Source organism: Notechis scutatus, chromosome 3, assembly GCF_049901735.1.
Source record: "Notechis scutatus isolate UNSWTSFEM ecotype Mainland chromosome 3, rNotScu1.2, whole genome shotgun sequence".
Lineage (NCBI taxonomy): Eukaryota > Metazoa > Chordata > Lepidosauria > Squamata > Elapidae > Notechis > Notechis scutatus.
The window spans coordinates 64463103-64486679 of NC_142011.1; the positions used below are offsets into that span (position 1 = coordinate 64463103).

Below are 23577 nucleotides of genomic sequence, written 5' to 3' on the forward strand. Positions count from 1 at the left end.
TGTATTTAAAAAGCTGAAGCTCAGAAGAGTTATATTTGTTTTTTAAAAACAGTCCAGAGACAATATTCAGCCTTTTGTTCAGGGCTATTTTTCAGAAATATTCTATTAACATGGAACAAAGATTCTAGAGCCTTCTTTTTAATACTAAATAAATTTCCACTGTAGCATGCATTAATGTATCAAATTTATTTTTAAAGGCAATAGCTTTCAATTGCATTTTCTAGAACATAAAAATATGGATAGGGAAAATTTTTTGAGAGAGCTATAGGAAAATCATGTTTTCTACTTATGAGTCCATTAAGTTCATGGTAAATATTGCACAGATGAAGTCAAACAAGATTTCTACTCATATTCTTAATAAAGTTTTTGAAAAGTGGCACCATCAATCTAAGATACAAACTGTAGGAGAACTTTCATACAGAGAATGCTGTCTAATTTTAAAAGGCTTGTTATGGAATGCAATACAAAAGTGATTCTCTAATATGTAGAGGGATTTTATTAAAGTTTATTTGTGACCCACAATTATTTCAGCAGAGGAAACAGGCATAAGGTTAAACAAAAAATTATTTTTAGTTGTGGAAAAAGAGGTGTTTGAAATGGTAAAGAGTTTGCAAGCTATGCTACAGCCATTTAATTTATCCACAGCTAAGATAACTTAAAGTGCCTTTGACTACCAAAAAGTTACACTTTTTGAAACAGATTCAAAATATATTTTCTGACATATGTTCATAATATACAAATGTCAATGCATAGACAAATACTTAGGATTTTTAGTAATCCAAGAAAACATAGACAAGTATAAATGCACTAGAAACTCCTTGTACCCCAGGTGATTTGCTTGACTGCTGAAAGAGGCTGAATTCCATTCCTTCTTTGATTCTGCAATTTTGTTTGAATCTAAATACTAGCTAACATACTTCAAGGCCTCTTTAATTTAAAAAAACTACCAGAATTAACAGAAGTCAAAGAATTAGATTAATAAATCTGGTTTTCCATTTTATATTGCTGATTGAGTTAAGTTAACTTTTGTAGGCAGAGGTCCCGCTTCTTGTTCATCAGCTTTACATTTTACTATCACGAGAGCAGAGGTTGGATATTGATTCAATTTTTGTTCATTCATATACTCCAAATCTCCATAGATACTCAGCTTCTAGAAAAAGATAACAAAATGGGATTAAAATGGGCCATTTAATTGCAGCTTTCACAGCAGATTATCTGTGGGGATACATATATGATAGGATATACGGAGGCCACTGAGATGGCCATAAGCCTCTGAGAGATCACTGTGTTTTCATCAGTGGATTCCAAGGGGCACTTGATGAAGCCCCTTTCCTAATATTTCTTACATACCAAATAGATATTAAAGTTGCATGCTTATTTTATGACAGGAATGAACAATTTTATTTAGGAACAATTTTGGGTTATTTACAAGAGGTTTATTTGATCACATATTTCCTTCAGAAAGAACCTGAATGAAAGCGATAGCATAACATAATTTACCTCAGATGGAACATACTGTTCAACAGCAGTAGTAACAGTTGCACAACAAATCCACAGCAATACAAGTATAGACAGGAGAAGAGTGGTTGTTAAAATCCAACCAGAATTTCTAGAAGGCAAGAAAACATAATATTCCTAAAACAATTGGAGGTATATTGAAAATATTTTCCATACATTATTTCCCTGTCTGAAAACTAATTTGCTCCTACACAATTAAACTGAATGTAGTTTCAGAAGAGTATTACTACATTTGAGAATTCAGGATTTTCAAATAGCCTCCATTTTAGGTAAGGAATGATTACAGACAGCCAACATAAAGTCAAAAACTAATTGGCATAACTGTTCATTTAGAAAAAAAGACAGTAGAAGAGGTTTGACATACCTATTTTCCAACCCACCCAACTCCAAAGAATGACAGAATTGTTGTCAAATTGAATTCAAAACATAACCATGTTAATTAGTCCACTTCAATGTAGATAACTAAAGATACTGTTCCTCTATTACTCCATATACCAAAAATACATACAGCGAAATACATTTGAAGAAATTCTCAGTTTCATCCTCATCAAAAGATCCTTTATGCACATGTGGACCTCCCAACTGTAAGTCTACTGAAAAAAATCAGAATAAAACTTTGTTGAGTTTTTAATCATGAAATCATAGGTATATAAAGCAAACCTTTGAACCTTTCAGTCTACGTGTTAAATTATTCTAGAATAAGTTAAGCAAAGTTTAACAAAAAGAAAAACAGAAAGTATCAAATACCAAAGAAAACCTGTAATACCCTTTTTGAAATATTTTCAGAGCATTTGCAGATTGAACAAATCCATCAATATGTTGGAATGACTGAATATAATTAGTTAAAAGTATTATTTGCTATGACTGTGTTTTATTCTCAGTGATTTGTATGGTAATTTTCATAATGTATTGTAGATATTTTAGATATGATCTTATCAACTTTCAAAACCAGCAGAATAGTTACAGGCTACATAAGCAAATAAATTGTGGAACATTACATTGGTCTGATTGATGTGGCTTACACACTGACACAGCCATACGTATGATGATATTGGAAAGCAGAAGCACTTAAAATCAATGAATTGGAAAATGAGAATTACCATTGCATCTCACATAATTTTGTTAGAATCAATGAAGTTCAGTTGGCTTTGGGTAAGAATAAATGGAATGACCTATTTCAAAATAGGACCCAGCTACATGTTATAAAATTGTGCTTTTGTTTTTTTTTAATTGTAACTCCCCCCTGTACATTTTGCATCTTTATGCTTTTTAAAAAAGGAAAAATATGACAAGTGTATATGCACACTCAGTTGCTTGACTATGCATATTTTTCAAGTTGTAAATCGAACATCAGATAAATTCAGTAAAATGACTAGAAACTCCATTATTTATACATAAGTGAAAACTCGCTATATCTGTGGCATAAATGAATTCTGCCCTTCCAGAGTTCTGGTAATTTACAAAGGAATTCATGGAAGTCTGTACTTCCTCAAGAAGAATTCCTTACTTGTAGACACACTGGTTAAGCATGTAGATGCCTTCCTAAATGTCACTAGTAAGATTTCAGAGGAAATTTTTCATTTATATTACAGCAGCTGAAGCATATTTTTAATGTACAATCACTGCCTTGGTGGCTTAACTCCAGCAAGACATAGTATGCTCACAAAATGTAAATACCGTATTTATCGGCGTATAACACGCACAGGCGTATAACACGCATCTTCATTTTAAGAGGGAAATTTCAGGAAAGCGCCCGTTTCACCCCCACTCCCACCCCCCGCGCGCGCTTCAATCCACAGTGTCCCATTCTGCCTGCCTGCCTGCCTGCCTTAGTTTCTGGTTGTTTGGGAGCAGCTTCGCTGAGAATAATAACTATTCGCCTCTTTTACTCAGCCGAAGCTGTCCGATTCAACCATTAACGAAGGCAGGCAGGCAGGCAGAACGGAGCACTGCGGGCGGGCGGGCGGGGTGGGGTGGGGGAGAAACGGGCGCTTCAGGGAAGCCCCGCTTCTTTGAAGCAGTTTCTTCCTGTGCTGGTGGAGGAGCGAGAGAGCGACTGAGAGAGCTGACCCAGAGAGAAGGACAGGCTTCGGTTGCTTCCTCCCTCCCCTTCTTTCATTTGTGTCCTTGATCCCCGATCCCAGCAGCATTCACCGAAGGCTTCTTAACATTATATCGGCGTATAACACGCATACATCATTTGCCCCCTATTTTCAGGGGGAAAAAAGTGCGTGTTATACGCCGATAAATACGGTATGCACATCTTTTTTAGATGCTGCTTTCTTTCAGGATTTTCTTCTAGAGAAAGACAAACCAACTTTTTTGTTTTATCTTATTAAAGAAAAAGCTTATAATGTTTAGCACAGTGATTTTTCTGGAAGAAATAAGGCTGGACAATTAGTAACAGTAATATTCTATATTTTCTTATCATCAGTACAGAAAACAAATTAAAAGGTGATAAGAAAACTTAACTGTTAATTTAAAAAATACACCATTTTCATAAATTCACAGAAACATCTTTTTACAATCCACAATTACTGCTGTTGTAGTCCCCATTTTTTCCCAGATAACTTACAAGATGTCTTGGCTAGTGATGCTTTCAAATCTTGGTTTTCCTGATCAGGACTTTGTACATACTGGACGTCTGGTTTAGACTGAAAGTATAATAAAATCTTCAAATTAGAGAAGATAGATGTGTACAAAGCTAAAATCATGATACACAGGAGTTAATTTTAGTTTAAGCAGTCACATTTTTATTTTATTTATTTACAGGTAGTCCTCGACTTACAACAGTTCATTTAGTGATTGTTTGAAGTTACAACAGAACTGAAAAAAAGTGACTTATGACTGTTTTCATATCTTTGACTGTTATGGCATCCCCCTGGCCACGTGATTAAAATTCAGATGCTTGGCAACTGACTCATATTTATGACACTTGCAGTGTCCTGGAGTCCCGTGATCCCCTTTTTCGACCTTTTTTGACAAGCAAAGTCAATGGGGAAACCGTATTTGCTTTACATATGACTAACTTAACTGAATTGATTCACATAACAACCATGGCAAGAAAGGTTGTAAAATGGGGCAAAGCTCACTTAACAAATGTCTCGTGTAATAACAGAAAATTGGGGCTCAATTGTAGTCCTAAGTTGAGATCTACCTGTATTTATTTAAACAAACAAAGAAATATTTATTGTTCTTGTTTCTGGGCTACCCATCTTCCTCAAAATACATTAGTTTGTAAGCATTTTAAAGTACAAACCTAATTAACTTAAGACTATAACAGTATAAAAAATAGGCAAGATTTTAATTTACAACAGAATTAGAAGCACCTTTGTACAAACCTGTTTACATTCTAGTGACACAAGTTAACAAGTACCTGAAATATCAGTATTTTGCCATCATCAGCTTGAAGATAGAAAGTCCAGGTAGAAGTAATGAAGCTGTGGGCAGTTTCCATCACATCACTCCAGAAGGATCTTACAAGGGTAAGTGGGAAGAGTCGATGAATTTTTGGCATTAAGGACATGAGCTATAAAAAAAAGGTTTATTTTAAAAAATAAGTTATTCACACATGCATGTAAATCAGCTGCAGAATAGGAGCACAAGCAATGAATTTCAACTGCTTCTGCTTTAACAGTTAAGATTACTTACTTGTTCGCGTCTCAGTTCAGCATAAGGTAACTGATTCTGGCATCCAAGATGGCAAGCATATTGTTCATCAGACTGGGAGCTATATGCCTCAGTACATGCTGCAAAATAACATCAATTTTCTCTATTTTAAGGACTGCACATTCCTTAGCAATGATGAAGCACAGATGAAACCACTGTTTAATACTATTGCAGTATTTTTGGACTCTACTTCTTGACACCCATCCTAATGGAACATGCCAGTATTTAAAAATGAAAATTGAGGTGAAACTATTTTAAAATTCAATCTGTAAACAAAATCCAAGATAACTAAATGACAGAACTATTAAAAAGAGACAAGGGGAAATAATTTGGTATAGCTTTCTGTAGATCCTTTGTTTGTAGAAGGCAGATCATTTCATTTTTTTAAATCTCTTGAGATGTAACTTACTATACATGATTATAGAAGGAAACAGGCAAGCATGTAATCAGAAAAACCATATAAACAAATTACAAGGGAAAAATAGAGTTTTCCCATAAATGTGTACCAAACACATCAACTAAGGATCTATTCCTATGCATATTGACTTGGAAGGGAATCCTTGTCAAGTCAGTAGGATTTACAGTTCAATAAAGTACCACACTGTAACGTACAAGATTTCAGAACAGTGTTATCAAAATAGAAAGCAAGCAAACCTTCACTGGGCTTATGTCCTAAACCAAATCAAACATTAGATTACTTTTTTGTGAAAAGGCAATAAGCAACATGTAGCCTTTGAACTAACTTTTACATCTCTGAACTAAATAAATAAAAATAAATGGCTTCAGCATTATGGCTGAAAGCTTTCTAAAACAGAAGGCTGTCAGTGGCTCTAACCACAAATTGGTAAGTTGTGAAAGGCTCGGTAGAACTCTGCATAGGAGCTGTTTTGCCTAGAGTATGTATTGTCTGTTTAAAAATGGGATAGCTACAGTAGGTTTGTCTGTTAACTGGGGCGGATATTCTAATTCCGATCACTTTTCCTTTTGTGAAATAATAGTTTGCTGTGATTTTGGGACTAATCTTTTCTTTGACACTTGGGGCTCAAATTCACATTCTGTCTTGTATTTCATTTGCATGAAGGCTTTATGTGTCCCTTGTGATTAGGCAATGCCCTAAGTTATTATGACATTCTCCTTGCAATTTACCAGATTACTAAAATGTTTCTACGCTTCCTCTAAACATTGGGATTTTTTTTTTTTATTATAACCTGAAAAAGTCACTACTTTGTATTATTACCAGAGTCACATTCCATCTTGGTCCGATTCAAATCAATTCCATCATCCACAAACTGACAAATTGAAAATAATCTGCAACCTCTTTGACATGCATAGAGCTCTTCTTCCTGATAATTAAATGTCAAGAAAGTCACCATAATAATTTTAATAACCTTACTGTAAAAATTCTCAATACAGTATATAACAAAATATAAAGTATATCCTGGACAATTTAATTTCTATATTTCAATCTATTGTTTCACGGTGTCATTTTCAACAAAAAGGCCAAATTTTGATAAGTTAGATATAACACTTGATGAATGCCATGGTTTAATAGACTGGTCTATAATAAACGATTACATACAAAATGTTTAAATATTAAGATATCAGAAAGGTGACAACTCCTCAGTGTTCCAATTTCATATTCCCACCACTATTTAACATACAAATAAAACTGCTAGAAAGATAAATAAGATGCCATGAATATGCAAATACCACTCAATATGATCCTTACCACCATAGATTAGGGAGGCAGCAGAGAACCTTATTCATAGCTTAATGAATTAATATAAACTAGAAACTGGAGTTTCACTCTGGGTAGATCAGTTGGGCCCCATCTATTGGCCAAGAAAGGGACAATACAAAGGAAGAAATTTACTTCCTTTTCCTTTCTTACAAAAAGAAGTTCAACTGAATGTCTGTTCCATGCCAACAAATCAAAGGAGAAAAGTACGCGCACACATCTGAGTGGAGTTCATGTCCAATCCAATCTTTCAGAATATGGCACACTCCAGTTGTGTAGCAACTCCTACATCTCACCTGAGTTGACAGTTACCTGAGCTGGGATTAGAAAACTCTACAGGTAGTCCTCGACTTAGTGACCATTTAGTGACCATTCAAAGTTACAGCAGCACTGAAAAGTGACTGGCGACCATTTTTCACCCTTATGGACTTTTGTATCATCCCCACGATCATGTGATTAAAATTCAGATGCTTGGCAACTGGTTCATACTTATGCCCGTTGCTATCTCCCAAGCTCATGTGATGTTCTGACCCACGCCCTTTCCCGACAAATCAAACACAATCCAAAAGGAACAAAAACCTTGTAATGCTTTTACAAAATAATTAGCTGTGATAAGCACAAGCCTTGCCAAACCTGTGCGAGGCTTGCCAAAAGATAACAGACAAGAAATAATTTGCAAGACAAAAATGTTCAAATACAAACTCAGGATACTGGAATGTCCATGAGGCTGTAGTTTCAAAACCTCTTTTCCTTCTGCAAAGTATGTTTGTTTCACAATTGGCTTTTATCTTCTTGAAGGAGAGGCCATTACCTTGCAGCTTTACTCTCAAGTTGCCTGTGCTGTTGTAACTGCTCTTTCCGAGCAATCCTGCGTGCACGCGCAACTTTGCACAGGCTCTTCGGGAACTTCATCACTGCTGCCAGCCCCCACAATCTCTGAAGGCAGCAGTCCACTCTCTGATGGTCCTGGCCCCTCATCTGAGTCCTCGCTCTCCTCAGCTTTCTGCACCTGCTGCCGGCTAACCACAACATGTGATCCTCTTTTGCAACCTTCTGACAAGCAAAACCAACAGGGGAAGCCAGATTCACTTCAAAACTGTGTTACTAACTGATCCACTGCAGTGATTCACTTAACAAGAAGGAATTCACTTGGCAAGAAGGAATGTAAAATGGGGCAAAACTCCCTTAACAAATGTCTCACTTAACAGCGGATATTTGGGGCTCAATTGTGGTTGTAGGTCGAGGACTACTTGTATTCCACCGTTGATCTGCAAAGCACCAGCACGGAGCCGGAGACCTTGGAGAAGGCATTGTTCAGAAGAGCAGAGGCTCTTCTGCTAAAGGGGCTCATGGCCATCCAAAGCGGTGTTCCCCATGCCAGCATCCAGGAGGTGCCTTTCTCCGCCTTGCTCTGAAGTAAAGCCAGAAGCGGCTTCCACGGTGCAGGCAGTCCTCGAGTTACGATCACAACAGCCCCAAATTTATGTTGCTAAGTGAAACACTTGTTAAGTGAGCTTGCTCCATTTTAGGACCTTTCCTGCTACAGTGGCTAAGCGAATCATCTCATTCGTTAAGTTAGTAACACGGTTGCTAAAAGCGAATCCGGATTCCCCATCAACTTTGCTTGTCAGGAGGATGCAAAAGCGGATCCTGTGGAACCCCCATCCGCCGGGGACACTGCAACCGTCGTAAGTGAACGTGAGCGTCTGAATTTCGATCCCCTAACCGTGAGGATGCTTGCAAGGGTCCTAAGGGTGAAAAAACGGTCATGAAGTCACTTTTTTTTTTTTTTACAATGCCATCGTAACTTTGAACAGTCAGTCAACAAAGTATTGTAAATTGAGGACTACCTGTATAACCAAACCTGCTTTCATTAACATTTTAGCACATGGGGCCCCCAAACTTGGCCTCTTTAAGACTTGTGGACTTCAACTCCCAGAATTCTCCAGCCAGCTATGCTGGCTGGAGAATTCTGGGACTTGAAGTCCACAAATCTTAAAGGGGCCAAGTTTGGAGACCTCTGTTTTAGCATATTGTCTGCATGGCGTCCTTTCCCGTTTATAAATCCCTCCCCGGTAAATTTTATTGTGCCGTGCGTGTGTACACATACACACGCGGGGAAAGTTGCACCTCCCCTCTCGGCTTCACCTTCCGGCAATACGCCCGCCCCCCCTCCCGCCACGGCCCCTATTATCCAGGCCTCCGACAGGAGGAGGAGGAGCCCCGCAAACCATTTGCCCAGCGACTGATTTAGGGGCGAAGTCACCGCTTTCCCCATTTCTTACCTTGGGGTAGGTGTGGAGCGGGTAAGTGCTCTGGCACGTCCGTTGACACGGAAGCGTGTTTCCCAACGCCGGCTCAAAAGCCTCCGAAAGGGTATTCGGAGCGGGCTCCAGGTCAGCCCAAGCCGTCTGAGAGCCGAGAACGACCAGCAGCAGGAGAGACCCTAAACGGCTCTGCCGCGCCTCCGCCATCTTGTTGGCAACCGCCGCCCCCTCTGCCTTCCCTCGACTGTTTGTTTTTGTTACTCCCACCTTGAGCTTCTCATTTACGAAAGCACGCAAGAACGCCAGAGAGCTACTAATGGTTAGAACTGTTTGGTTGACTTCCGGGTTTCTCCCCCACGATTTTTTTTCTCCCGTGGGGGAGAAAAAGAGACCTCAGATCATCAGAGTACACTAATTCCAGTCCTACGTTTAATTTAAAACATTAATAAAGGGGGGGGGGGAAACAAACAAAGAGAAAAGTTGATCTTTCTCCGCAACCCAGTTTTATTCCACTTATTTTATCAATATCCATTGTTCAGGGGCCATCTTCCCTTAACTACAAAGTTTCTCAATCTTGGCAACTTTTAAGATAGGTGGACTTCGACCTCCCGAATTCCCCCCTCCCCCAGACAACAAGGTGGGGCAGGATTCTGGGATTTGAAATCTTAAAAGTTGTCAAGGTTGAGAAACACTGACCAATTGGATGGCAGAGATAGATATGTTTACAGCAGAGGTCTCCAAACTTGGCAACTTTAAGACTTGTGGACTTCAACTCCCGGAATTCAGCTACGCTGTCTAGAGAATTCTGGGAGTTGAAGTCCACAAGTCTTAAAGTTAACAGGTTTGGGGACTCCTGGTTTACAGGTGGCACCACACATCCATGTAACAGCGTGAAGGCCATCGTTTGAAGGTTAAATTTCTGCCCAATCACAATGAAACTCTTAGACTTCCCCTCGCTCCCCTCGGCGAATGGTTTTTCCTGTGGAATAGCAATAACAAAAACACCACCAGGCAGGTTTGTAGTTATTCTACTTTTTATCTCTATGATCAAATCTGGAAGGGCCGGAAAGTAGATTGAAGCTGAAGCGTTGTTGGGAAATGTAGTTCTAGGTGGGGCGAGAAGCGGAAGGAGATGCAGTTCCGGCAATTATTAAGAGGCATCCTGGACAGATAATTTTATTTCCCAGGTGAGATGCAGCTCGTCTTCTATTATTTTTCTCTTTTACCAAATTAATTTATTACTTTAAAAAAAACACCAAGTGAAAAGTGCCGAGAACTGTGTTTCTCAACAATGACACAAATTCAACAGGTTTAGCTTGGTTCTCGATCTCGCTTGGACCTCGTTTAATGATACCCAGTTCATGCTCACCGCAACACATTTTAAACCTCCTATTTATATTATATTATTTTTGAACACAGACGTCTTTCCTACTTTTACATCATTTGTTTTGCAGGTCTTGTGCTTTTAGTTCAAACTGCAAGGTCACTGTTGGCCTCAGTTCATTTATGAAGACCGAGATCATCAGTACATCATTCTTTCCTCCTTTCATACAGAACTACCTTCTTGCTATAAACAATTATTTGTTCCTGTTTATGGATTATTAAATGATGGATAAATTTGTCATAAGAACACCCAGAACTAAAGGAGAATCAACAAAGAACGATCCTGGGGAAAAAGTTTATAAACAAGCTACAATAGAATCTCTAAAGGTAAGTTTCAGATAGTTTCCCAAATATACTACAATTACATTGTAGTAATTTAGATTTCTTTCTTTGTCTTCAAACAACATGACCGTATTTCTGAGAGGATAAATTGTACATTTCCCAAATATGTATTTAAAATCCAATAGGGCAATCAGATTACAAGAAAAACCTATTTTTTCATGCAAAGAAATATAATTAACAAAAATATCACAAGGTTCACTGTTAATTTTTCTTGAACCCTGTAATTTCAGTATATGACCCAAATGAAACGCCTCAAAAATAACTTCTTAAATTTTTTATCGGCCCAAGTAACCTTTGGAAAGAATAATGAATGGATTTTATTAAAGCTTTAATAAACATTTATACTTTAAGTGGATTGTACAACATTCTGGAGAAGGTTTGGCCAAAATGGAGGTTCGGTGAAGCTGCAAAAACATTGAGAACTGTAATAATGTCGAATGTAGCTTATACTCTTTAGAATGGAGGCAAGGAAATCAAATGAGACAGCTTCTCCTGCGGTCCTTACCTTGGTTAGCAACTAACAATAACATTTATTGTTTGTCTCTCATAAAACTGGTTTTAAAATCTCTTACTAGCCAACAATGCCTAATAAAGTAAAATTATTCATTTGAAAAATTGAGCTATCAGATCAAAATGAAACAAATTCAAATTAATTTAAAATTAATGAGCATTTTGAAATGTTCTAATTTCACATTATTGTGATAGCGTTTTAAATTACCAGTATATAAATCCTGTATTTAGAAAGTATTTCCAATGAACACCAATTTTAGCAGTTTCTCTCAAAAGACAAAGTAATCTGGAGAAATATTGTGCTTTTAATTTTTTTCTCTTTTATTTTAAGAGTAATACTTACCAAAAAAAGGAAAATTTAAGCATCTTAATTTATTCTATTTTTTAAAAAAAAATCTTTTTTGGTAAGTTTTCCTCAGCATATCACATCCAGGTTCAAGGGAAATGCTTCAAGAGAAATCTTTTAATTATTTATGTGACTTGTTTATTCTTCAGCAGTTAAATGAAGTGGGAAGAGTTTAAAAATTAACCAGAAGGAAAAAAAATATTTAGGAAGAGAAAATAATATAATTTCATAAGGAAGAGAGCAGTGGAAAACTTCATTTTGTAGAGGAATAAATCAGAAGAATATGAATGATGTGAAACAGATACAGCAGTATAGAGGGTGGAAATGACAGTTACCATGTGTTTGGGGCCAAGAGGGTAACAGTGAAAATTGTGTAGTTGACAATATTATGTGGCCTTCTGAGATTTTTATGAGGAGTCTTCAGAATAGTAAGTGAATTGAAGATGGCAACCTAATGAGTTGATTTTGCTTTCTAGATTTCATTCACTTTACATCAGGGACTTGCTGTGAAATAAGTAGTCATCTGTGTGGATTATCCGATTTTCTGTATTTGACTATCCATCATCATCAATAATTTAGAGGGCAATACTGGCACTGTTCACTGACACAAAGCACAGGAAATGAGTTTGCAGTAAATACATGTGTCTCATTCTAGCTCCTAATGATGGGTTTCTTTCCTAGAGAGTGGTAGTTGTAGAAGATATAAAAAGATGGAAATCCATATTAGAGCTTTCAATTCAACCTAAGGAGAACCTAATTGAGGCCTTGATGGAGTTAAGGAAGAAAATGCCCTCCAAGGAAATTTTGCTTTCCACAAAAATAGGTAACAGTTTGCTTTTTATATTCTGTCGGGAGATTACATTGGGACAGTTCAGTTATACAATGCTAAGCATTTAGCAGAGATAGTCCTCGTCTCACGACTCCAGTTGAACCCAAAATGTATTTTGCTAAGTGACACATTTGTTAGGTGTGTTTTGCCCCATTTTTACGACTCTTGCCACAGTGGTTAAGTGAATCTGGCCTCCCCATTGACTTTGCTTGTCAGAACATTGCAAAAGGTGATCACGTGACCCTGGGACACTGCAGCTGTCATAAATATGAGTCAGTTGTCAAGCCACTGAATTTTGATCACGTGACTATGGGGATGCTGCAGTGGCTGTAAGTGTGAAAAATGGTTCTAAGTCACTTTTTTCAGTGCTGTTGTAATTTTGGTCACTAAATGAACTGTTGTAAATCGAGGACTATCTGTTCACATATCAGAGGCACTAATTTAAGATGCAGTTCTCTCAGAGTCCTTGGAGAAGTTGCACCTAAGATGTAGTTTGAAATGTTCAAAGGGGAAAATTGATTTAATTAATACTTATTTGAATTCTGGGTCCAGTCAAGTTTAATATTGGTCCTGGTTCTGCCCTTTCTTTGATTATCGCCCCAGGATTTATTCAAATATTCATTATTGCCCTCTGTCAATCAAGCTGCACCTCTAAACACACATGCACGCACACACACCCCACACACAAACCAACATACAAACCACCAAACTTTCAGAACAATGCCTTCTTCATTTCCCCCTTCTGTGCTCATGGAGCTTATTTTAATTGCTCCTCCTGAGTTACATTCCCAAAATAGCTTTCAATTTATTTTAGATGTCACGAAGTAGATAATTTCTAGGAAAACCACATGACGCATTTGATTTTTTTTTCTGGTTTCACCCAATTCCTCTCTGTTGCTAAATCTCCATGTCATAATGGGTCTCATAATAATAATAATAAATAATAACAATTGTACATTTTTTGAAAGCAAATATGCAAAAATGGAAAACAGTTCTAACAACAAATGGGGAGAATATTAGTGAAGTCACACTAATCAGATGAGGAATCTTCCAAGGGGACTCACTTTTGCCACTATTGTTCAATATTACATTAATTCCACTGACAATAATCCTACAAAATACAAAACTGGGATACCAAATCTCAAACCAACACGGCAAGATAAATAATCTACTATATATAAATGACTTAAAAATGTATGCAAAAAGCCCCACTGAACTTAAATCAATACTCAACACAGTTCAACTGTTCCGCAGCAACATCAAAATGAACTTTGGACTTGAAAAATGTGCTATATTAACCATGCAGTGAGGAAAAATGGAAAAAAATGGAATAGAACTGGGAAATGGAAGCATAGTGAAAGCATTAGTAAGGGATGAAAGTTAAAATACCTAGGCATATTGGAGGCAGATAACATCTTGAATGGAAAAGTCAAAAAAAACAATGCAAAAGGAATACATCAGGAGGGTCCACAAAATATTACAATCAAAGCTGAATGTTGGATACATAATTAAAGCCATTAATACATGAGCTGTTCCAAGTGATACACTACCCAGCTGGAATCATCAACTGGACTTTGGCTGAACTGGAAAACCTGGACAGGAAAATGCACAAACTTTTGAATATGTATCACACTTTATATCCACAAAGTAACATTGAGAGGTTGTACCTGTCAAGGAGAATAGGGGGTAGAGGGCTATTGCAAATCCATCAAACTGTAGAAGAAGAAAAACAAAGTTTGAATGACTATATGAATCAAAGTACAGAAAAATTGCTGCAGGCTGTGAAAACTGAGAACATTACAAAAACAATAGAAAAAAACGCAGAATATAAGGAAAAACAGCTGGATGACAGATTAAATGGATGGAAAACCAAAGCTTTGCATGGACAGCACTTGAAAAACATTGAAGGAAAATGTAATAACAACTTGACATAGGCATGGCTTAAGATGTGAACCATCAAGAAAGAAACGGAAGATTTAGTACTTGCTGCTCAAGAACAAACACTACAAACTAATGCTGTGAAAGCAAAGATACAAAAAAACCACTGACAATCCAAACTGCCAACTTTGCAATGACAAAGTTGAAACTTTCACATTTAATATGTGAGTGCAGCAAAATGGTGCAAACTGATTACAAAGCTAGGCATGACTGAGTTGCTAAATTAATCCACTGGTCATTATGTAAAAAATATGACTTACCTGTATCCAAAAAGTCATGGGAAAATAAAGTGGAAAAAAGTTGTCGAAAATGAGAAGGTAAAGATCTTGTGGGACTTTCGAATACAGATGGATTGCCATTTGGAACGCAACATGCCAGATATTACAGTTGTTGAAGGCTGATGCGTACAATTTATTGATATTGCTGTACCAGAAGACGCCAGAGTCGAAGAAAAAGAATTGGAAAAAAAATCATAAAATATCGCAACCTGGCCATCAATACTACGCGATTATGGATGAACAGGAACAGTGTAAGAGTAACAGTGTAACAGTGATACCCATGTCATCGGGGCACTTGGTACCATGTCCAAGAATTTTATAAAATACATCAAAAATTTGCAGCTTCTTACAAACAACACCAGTGGAACTGCAAAAAAAAAGTGCTACTTGGAACATCGTACATCTTAAGAAAATACTTGGTTGATACCTAGGATGCTGGCAGCAACCCGTATCAATCATCAATGCCACTCGATATTTGTGATACATTTTTAAATGTTCAGTTGACTGAGTTTCATGTTTAATAAATAAAATAGATGATGATGATGATGGCTTGGGAATAGATGCCACAACAACCAATTGCTCCTCATTGAGCAGGATTTCTAGATTGCAGTGGCAGATGTAAGAAGAAAAAAAGATATTTTTCAGCTTTGCCCCATTTTCCAACAATGGTACCATGTATTCTATATCTTTAATTTACTCCTAGGTCATACAGTGAATAAGATGCGGAAACACCCGGACCAGGATGTGGCCACTCTTGCCAAAGAGGTGTACACTGAGTGGAGAAGTTTTATTAAAAACCACTCAAATAGACCTTTAATTGAAGTCAGGAGTAATCCCAGAACAGAGAGTCTGAGACAGAATGCCCGGAAGCTACTAGCAGAAGCTCTAGAAGTTGAGGTAATATGTATGTCTTCATGATAAATTTCTAGGAAATAACTTTCCTTTGTAGCCTAATATTATTATTCCATTATTTGTGGGACTGCTTTTCTCACATGATTTGTGCCCAACTGACATGCTCTAACGCAGGCTTGTCCAACCCGCGGCCCACGGGCCGCATGCGGCCCAGGTCACCTCGTAATGCGGCCCAACACCCACCCCAACCTTCATGAAAGATCCAGCGAGGAGGAGGAGGAGAGGCAGGCGCGAGGCGGGGCAAGGCGAGCAACAGAAAAGGCGGGCAGCCGCAGCCCAAAAGTCCCGCCCGCCACCTCATGCTGTTGCCGCCTCTGCCACCGCTGCTGCTTCAGCCCCGCCGCCGCCGCTGCTGCTTCTGCCCCGCCACCGCTGCTTCTGCCCCCGCCGCCGCCGCTGCTGCTTTTGCAGGAGGGAGGTAGGCGTGAGACGGGCGAGCTTTCTTCCCCCCCCCTGCAAAATTTGGCCGGAAAATTATAAAATAAAAAATAAATAATTTTTAATAAATAATTAATAATAAATAATAATTTTATTTTATTTTATTATTTTATTAATTTAATTTAATTTAATTAATTATTTAATTTAATTATGTGCGGCCTAAACCAAGTTTTCCTCTTCTAATGTGGCCCAGGGAAGGTGAAAGGTTGGACACCCCTGCTCTAACGGGATAGGCATGATTCAGGCCCCTTCCCTGAAGCAGTGCTATATAGTGGGAACAAGGACCATTATGGGGCATCTACCCTTTGGAATCTCCACTCTTTCCCCAGCAAAATCTGGTTAACCCTGACCCTATTAGCTTTGTTGAGCCAGGGTGATATATAAGCCTATCTTTGAGAGGAGAAGGCTGTGTTGATGGGCCTTGACTATGTGTTGTTGCAGAGTTCCTTCATTGATGACGTTACCTAATTTATTTATTTATCAAATTTATTTACATGACCCATTTCACTCTATAAGTGACTCTGGGCAGTTTACAATAATACCGAAAGCGTTCAATATCATACCAATATATGTTGATATTGTTGGTTTTAACGGTTATTTGGGATTTTCAATTTGGTTATTTTCCTGTACACCATCCAGAGTTACAATCATATAAGACGGGCAGCCATACGCTGTAAATTTTGGCAGCCATTCAGATGTAAATATTAATGATCTTGAAGACAAGTTGCTTTGCAGTTTGAAGGAACAGATGATAAATCCAACACTGGCTTAGGTTTGGCTTCCTTATATTTCAAAAAATTATCTCTTAAAAAAAACCCCACAATCTGTTTGTTCATTCCTCCTCTTATCCTGAATTGCATTTTAAGAAAAGGACATCAGCTTTCGGATAGTTTCAGCTAATTTTGAAAACCTCAGGCAGACCTCATCCATTTAGATGAGGGAATGAAAGTAGCAATAAACATTCTACATAAATCACAAGTTGATATTCAAAAGTTACTTATTGATAAGTAACTTGCCAATAGGACCTTTCCCCCCGCCAGAAGATACTTTAGCTATGGTGATGATAGAAAACTGTATTTGTTGAATCTGGTTGCTGGTTGTTACTACGACATAACATGCCTCACTCTGGTGCATTTTGTCTTGATAACAGAGCTTAAGAAAAGAAGAAGAAATAGAGAACATAAATATGTAAATTTCAGGTAGTAGAGATGAAGTCTTGTGGATCATTGAGGAGACTGCAACTATATCTTTTACTTCTATAAGCTGCTCAGTCACAATAAATGAGTTGGGTGGCTATATAAATGTTCTTAATAAATAAATAAATAAATTAGTAAAAAAACCAGTTGTAGTATACTGTTGAGGGAAATGCATTCTTTATAATTTTTCCTTATTCCTGTTTACCTACCCGTAACATCCAGTCAAATATTTATTATTATTCGTTTTTAGTGAAGCGAATCCATAGGCATTTCTCTGGAGTAGCTGCAATCATAATTTCATTTAAAATGTTTTGTACTTTTGCTTCACACAACTCCCAAAGTTGCCCAGAAGGATCATAAAAACAATATCAATGGCGATAAATTGAAATATAAAATCAGCTGAAACAACAAAAGCATGACAGAAGCCCAAAACCAGAAGAAGGAATAAAATATTTTAAAACCTACTTCAGTTATGTGCTGGAAGGCCTCAAGAAATAAACATCATTTTGGGCCTGTTGCTGAAGTGATATCAGAATTAACTTATTTACAACAGAAACAGCTTTTCAACAGAAAAGATCCTCTATTTCACCACTGTAGCCTTATTTCAAGGGGCAGCACAACCATTGGTTTGGGACTGAGTTTACAAATCATGCTAGCCATAATTTGTTTTGGATTGGCATGTTGTGCAAATATATTGCTCTTTGTAAATCGTGGTTTATAGCTTAGAATGTTACATAATTTCAGTTGATTATGATCAGTTCAGTGAAATTTAATTAAACAAATTATTACCCAGCATTGTCTAGGAAATAATTTGAAAGAAAAAAATTGTAAATGTGTAGTTATTTTGTATGCAATGTATAATAGTGGTCTCCTCTCCAGATGTTCTATATTTCAGGCAAACCTTATATCCGTAATTAAATGTTTGTAAATCAGAGTTTATTGTGAGACCCTACGGAGAGGGTCAATAGTGTACAAAGTGGTGGTAAATATAAGATCCCTATGGTACCCTTATGTAATGAACACAACAAGAATTCTCCCTGAGCTTAATGACCAGCTTGCTTGCTCTATTAAACTCCATAATAATTATCCTTTTAAATGAATTCATTAATTATCCTTTAAATGGCATGTCAAGGCACCCGAACACTACAAAGCAAAATTTAGAAATGTGCTTTTATTCCTTATCAACTTTATTCAGAAAATTACGCCCTCCTGTTTTATTAAGAAGACAGTAGTAGATTCTGGAGCTAAGACGTCAGATGCTTTGTAGACCAAATTGTGAGTTGGAATCATCAGTTGTGGCCCACAGTTATTCAGACAGATGCATAACATTGCAGTGATTCTAGCCAGGTTTAGCTGGGGAACTAGTTTAACGGCTTTGTACCTATTATAAAGGTTTTATATATGAAAAAGTGAGTGCACAGATTCAGTGGCAGTAATTAGACAAATATCTACATTTCACTTTTAACCTGATCTTTAAATTGTTTTTTACTCCAATTACTTTGTAAGACACTTCACTATTTCTCACTTTTCTCTCACTGTTAAAAGATGCATATCAAATGTCTACTTTTTAAAAATATCTCTAGATGCAGTCATACCCAGAGCGGGCCAAAGCAGCCCGCTTTACGTATAGCAGTAGCCCAAGTGCTAAGCAATCTGTGAGGAGAATCTGCTAAGCCATAAAATTATTTTTTTAAAAGTCATAATGATATACGCCAGGGGTGTCAAACTTGCATCGTCATGGCGTCATCACATGACGTATTGTGACTTTTTCCCCTTCGCTAAACTGGGCACGGGTGTGGCCAGCACATGACGCATCCTGCCTGTGGGCCGTGAGTTTGACACCCCTGGTTTACACCATGCTAAACCAAAGTCAAAAGAATTTGCACTGTTATCACACAATGTAGAATATTTATTATTTTGTTAACAAGATTTGAAAGACCACCAACTCAAAACCGTGCGACTCTGGACAGGGTGCAGCATAAAAAAAAAAAACCCACAAGAAATCCTTCCCAAACCAAAACCCACAAGAAATCCTTCCCAAACCATATAATCTTAAACATATGCACTATATAAATATAAAATGGTGATCAAGCAACACAACAGAACAACCAAGAGGAAATTTTCTCACTCAATTGGCCCTTAATGCCGAGGGGAAGAGCCAGATAGTTTTTCTAAAAGTGAGCTGAGTTGTGGCCTGTCATATGATAGACTGGAGACTGGAGACCATGGCAAAGAATATGGCAATCATAGAAAAGGCATGGTTCTAGGGTCCCACGAGAAGGAAGAGAAGAAATCTGGAGTATGCATTCCCTGTGGGAGTGTGTGGAGCAGGCAGATGTTCTTGGGAGAAGATGTTTTTTCAGGTAATTTGGTCCTGTGCCGTGTGGAGCTTTTAAGGTGATAATCAGTATCTTGAATTGCACCTGGAAGCCTATTGGAAGTCAGTGCATCTCAAGGAGAAGCAGTGTTATATGGGAATAGTGAGATGTGTCCCTAACTAGCTGTACCACTGCACTCTGGACCATCTGATGCTTCCTGATGGTCTTTGGTGGCAACCTAAGAAGCCCAAAAATTTTACCACTCCTGTGATTTTTGTGTAAACTGTTTATACTTACCTAACTATAAAACAGTGTTTCCATTTTTATTGTTACCTGCTAACAAACCACAGTTATTTTTTTTTCACCTTTTAGCTTGGTTTTATTATTGTAGTATTCTTTCTGTTTGAACAAAACAGTTACTTTTATAGATTTTACTGAAGGACCAGAAACAAATCTACTAAAATGAATACATAGCCATAGACTTTTGTTGCAGGATGCAATGGGAAATATTTATTCTCAGAGGGATAGCCAGCATCCTGACCTCCCTCCCTAGCCTTATAAAAAAAAAAAGTTTGTACTATACCAGATCAGTCTTTCCTGGCATTGCACATATTTTTGGTATCTTGGCTTTTTTAATGCACACGCACAAAATAGCTATAATTTAAAGAGTACACATCTATTTAAGCAGGAAGAGGAATATATTCAAAAGTCTAGAATAAGAAATGTTAAAAGCTTATTAGAGTAGGTAAAATTTTAATTAATTATGTATGCATATACTGTATGTTTGTAATAATTTAGATGGAATACATGATTCAGTTTATGCAAGCCGGTTTTACATTTTTACATGTAATGAAATGAAGATTTATCTAATTTCCTACACCTTTAAACTCTGGCATTGTTACACTGCAAAAAGGATGCACTTTACAGATTCTTTACAGTATCTCCCTACCGTTGAGAATGGGAACATATTTACACATGTAAAATACAGTGAGCTATGAGCTCAAACTACAGGTGTATGGTTTGCTTAGGCTGGATCTCAGTAGTGTTAGAGTAAGTCATGTCATATCTGATCAGTTCTGGTCATTCATTTCTAAAGTGAACTTGAAGGTTGATAGTAAATACAGCTTATTATTTGAATTTTCTCATGAGACATTGCTAAGAAGACAGAGATATAAATCAGCGGAGCAGTTAGAAAAAGCACTCGTATAAGTGACAGTGATTTTAAAACCGACAAGATATTCTAAATAATTGAAAAAGTGAGTTTGGGAATATGCGCTTTAAACTCACCATTCTGCAAAGGCACTGTGATCCGTAATTCTCTCCAGTAGGAATAAGTTATTCAATGTAAATGAAAACTAACAGCATCATTCTGGGTATAACATGCAGTTGTGTGTGATGAGGTTATGCCCACAGTGGCTGTAAAATAATATAAAGAGGAATCTCCTAAGTTCTGTGATACCAGTAATCAAAATGAAATAAACACCACCACCACCCTTTTTTTTTGTAGGTAGTAGCTGCTTTTATTTTATTTTGATATTGCTTCTTTAGTTATCTCATTGGATATAGCTTGGCACATGCTGAAGCTGGACTTCAAAATTTATGCTTTTCTGTTTTCTTGATCATACCTGACACTTGTCCCAAAGGTGCTTTTTTCGGGAGGCAACGGACTTTCTTGTTTTTTCCTTTGGAAGATGTTTCACTTCTCATCCAAGAAGCTCCTTCAGCTCTGACAGGATAGTGGGAAACATCTGCAAAGAATATAAATCCTTCCATTCCCCACTATCCTGTCAGAGTTGAAGAAGCTTCTTGGATGAGAAGCGAAACGTCTTCAAAAGAAAAAACATGAAAGTCCAGTTGCCTCATGAAAAAGCACCTTTGGGACAACCATGATCTGGATGACTGAGCATCTCTACAGACTTATACCTGACCCTTGTGCACAGAGTCTCCATTTCCTTTTACAGCCTTGCCAGTCAGTTTTGTGAAGGATTCAGAACATCTAGGATCTGGTTTTGGAGTAGTCTAAAACCCCAGCAAAAATCGGTGTTGTTGGAAATGGTACTCCTCCATTCCTAATTGCTTTTGAGTTTGATACCCCAGGCTGACTACAGATTACTTTCCTGTTGGGGTGGGGAGAAAATAAACACCAGGAACTGACCACACAGCCTTATTCTTTAATTGCTGCAGTGAAATGAAATTGTTCTTCCTGTTTAACTTGCCATGCGAAGTGAATTTCCTTCTTTGAGCTGATTAAGAAACCATCTCCTTTGCAAATGTTTAGTCTCCTTATTAAACATAAGGATCTCATTTCTTACTTTCTGTTTTCAGATTGGTCACCTGCTGGCAGAAAATATTGAGCAAGAAGCTTTTTATCTCTCTTCCCACCTCGTTAACACGTCCTACCGCAGGACCGTGCGGGCGCTCGTGTTCTCTTTGAAGCACAATCCCGAAACTCGCACACAAGTGCAAAGTGGGGTTTTGTCAGTGAAGATGCTTGTCCGAAGCCACAAAAAGTGATTCATCTACCTCTTGAAGATTTTTAGAGGGTGTACAATGGCATACGTATTCTAAAACATGGGACTTATTTTTTTGGGTGGACTGAGTATGTTTTGGATCAATGTGGAAACATATATATTTAAGAAAGTTTGTTGCTGGCCCAGTCATCATTTGAAGCAAGTGGTTAGTGTGCAAGATTGAGTGCGGGCCTTCTTCTGTCTTATAACAACTTAGAAAGAAATCTCTTTTAGACAGTAGAGATTACTGCAACTTTTGTAGTATGCCAGAAACGTATAAGAACTGAAATAAAATGTACAAAATGAAAAGTGATCACAGTAGTTAATCACCCCAAAACATCTGCTGTTCTTCACAACTGCATCAATTTTTAGCAAGGTATTCCAATATATGGGGACCATCTCCAGGAAAGTCCATACTGTATATCTTTGTGCTTCCTCTCTCTTAATCTCATTAGGAATGGGAATCTTGATTAACCTTTCTTGGGAGGTGGGCAAATTCTGGTAAGGAGAAACAATCCTACAAGTACAGAGATGCCAAGCCGTGTAGGGCTCCAGGCATCTAAAATTGGATCCAGAAGTCCACCAACGCATCAACGTCAACATAGGTGTTACCCTGTTAATCCTGTTTCCTCTCTGCACTCAATAGCAATAGCACGTAAACTTACATACTGCTTCACAGTGCTTTACAGCTCTCTCTAAGCGGTTTGCAGAGTATATTTCCCCAAACGATCTGGGTCCTCATTTTAATCAACCTCGGAAGGATGGAAGGCTGAGTCAACCTTGTGCCAGTGAGGATCGAAGGAATCAAACTCCTGGCAAAGTGAGCAGAGTCAGCCTGCAGCACTGCATTCTAACCACTGTGTCACCATGGTTTATACGGCTAGCTTAAGGCCAGCTTCCAGACAGTACAGGTAGTCCTTGACTTACAACAGTTAATTTAGTGACTATTCGGAGTTACAACGGCATCCCCATGGTCACATGATTTCCATTTGGATGCTTGACAACTGCTTCATACTGTGATGTTTGCAGCATCCCGGAGTCATGTGATCACCTTTTGCAACCTTCTGGCAAGCAAAGTCGATGGGGAAGCCAGATTTACTTAACAACCAAGTTACTAATTTTAACAACTGCAGTGTTTCACTTAGCAAAGGTAAGAAAAGTCATAAAATGGGGCAAAACTCACTTAACAAATTTCTCAATTACCAACATAAATTCGGGGCTCAACTGTGCTCATAAGTCGAGGACTACCTGTACTCTAAACCAACGTGATTGCATCGTTGCATCTTCTCTTTTACTTTTAAGACAATTCTACCCTTGGTAGCCTAATGGAAATAGTTCCTTCACCTCTTTAAGATTTTTTTTTAAACCTTGCTAAGTAAATCGCC

The 23577-nt window shown here is 37.7% G+C and overlaps 2 protein-coding genes across 5 annotated transcripts; one reads left to right on the plus strand and one right to left on the minus strand.

Moving 5' to 3' along the window:
- Window positions 1–473: 473 nt before the first annotated feature.
- Window positions 474–9438, minus strand: TMEM59 (transmembrane protein 59). Of its 2 annotated transcripts, none has more exons than XM_026665911.2 (8): window positions 9211–9438; window positions 6425–6530; window positions 5170–5267; window positions 4895–5047; window positions 4094–4172; window positions 2027–2108; window positions 1501–1609; window positions 474–1150 (listed from the first exon to the last, which is right to left on the minus strand). In XM_026665911.2, the coding sequence occupies exons 1-8, from the start codon at window positions 9397–9399 to the stop codon at window positions 998–1000; spliced, it is 969 nt and encodes a 322-aa protein (XP_026521696.1). In that variant the 5' UTR covers window positions 9400–9438; the 3' UTR covers window positions 474–997. The 2 variants fall into 2 exon arrangements, with proteins under 2 accessions (XP_026521696.1, XP_026521695.1); XM_026665910.2 differs by having other exon boundaries at window positions 2027–2111.
- Window positions 9439–9836: 398 nt separating this feature from the next.
- Window positions 9837–22501, plus strand: TCEANC2 (transcription elongation factor A N-terminal and central domain containing 2). 3 transcript variants are annotated; one of them, XM_026665916.2, is made up of 5 exons: window positions 9837–10379; window positions 10647–10902; window positions 12455–12596; window positions 15522–15715; window positions 22008–22501. In XM_026665916.2, the coding sequence occupies exons 2-5, from the start codon at window positions 10798–10800 to the stop codon at window positions 22194–22196; spliced, it is 630 nt and encodes a 209-aa protein (XP_026521701.2). In that variant the 5' UTR covers window positions 9837–10379; window positions 10647–10797; the 3' UTR covers window positions 22197–22501. The 3 variants fall into 3 exon arrangements, with proteins under 3 accessions (XP_026521701.2, XP_087816429.1, XP_087816428.1); XM_087960303.1 differs by having other exon boundaries at window positions 9837–10207; window positions 10747–10902; XM_087960302.1 differs by having other exon boundaries at window positions 10292–10379; window positions 10747–10902.
- Window positions 22502–23577: the final 1076 nt, after the last annotated feature.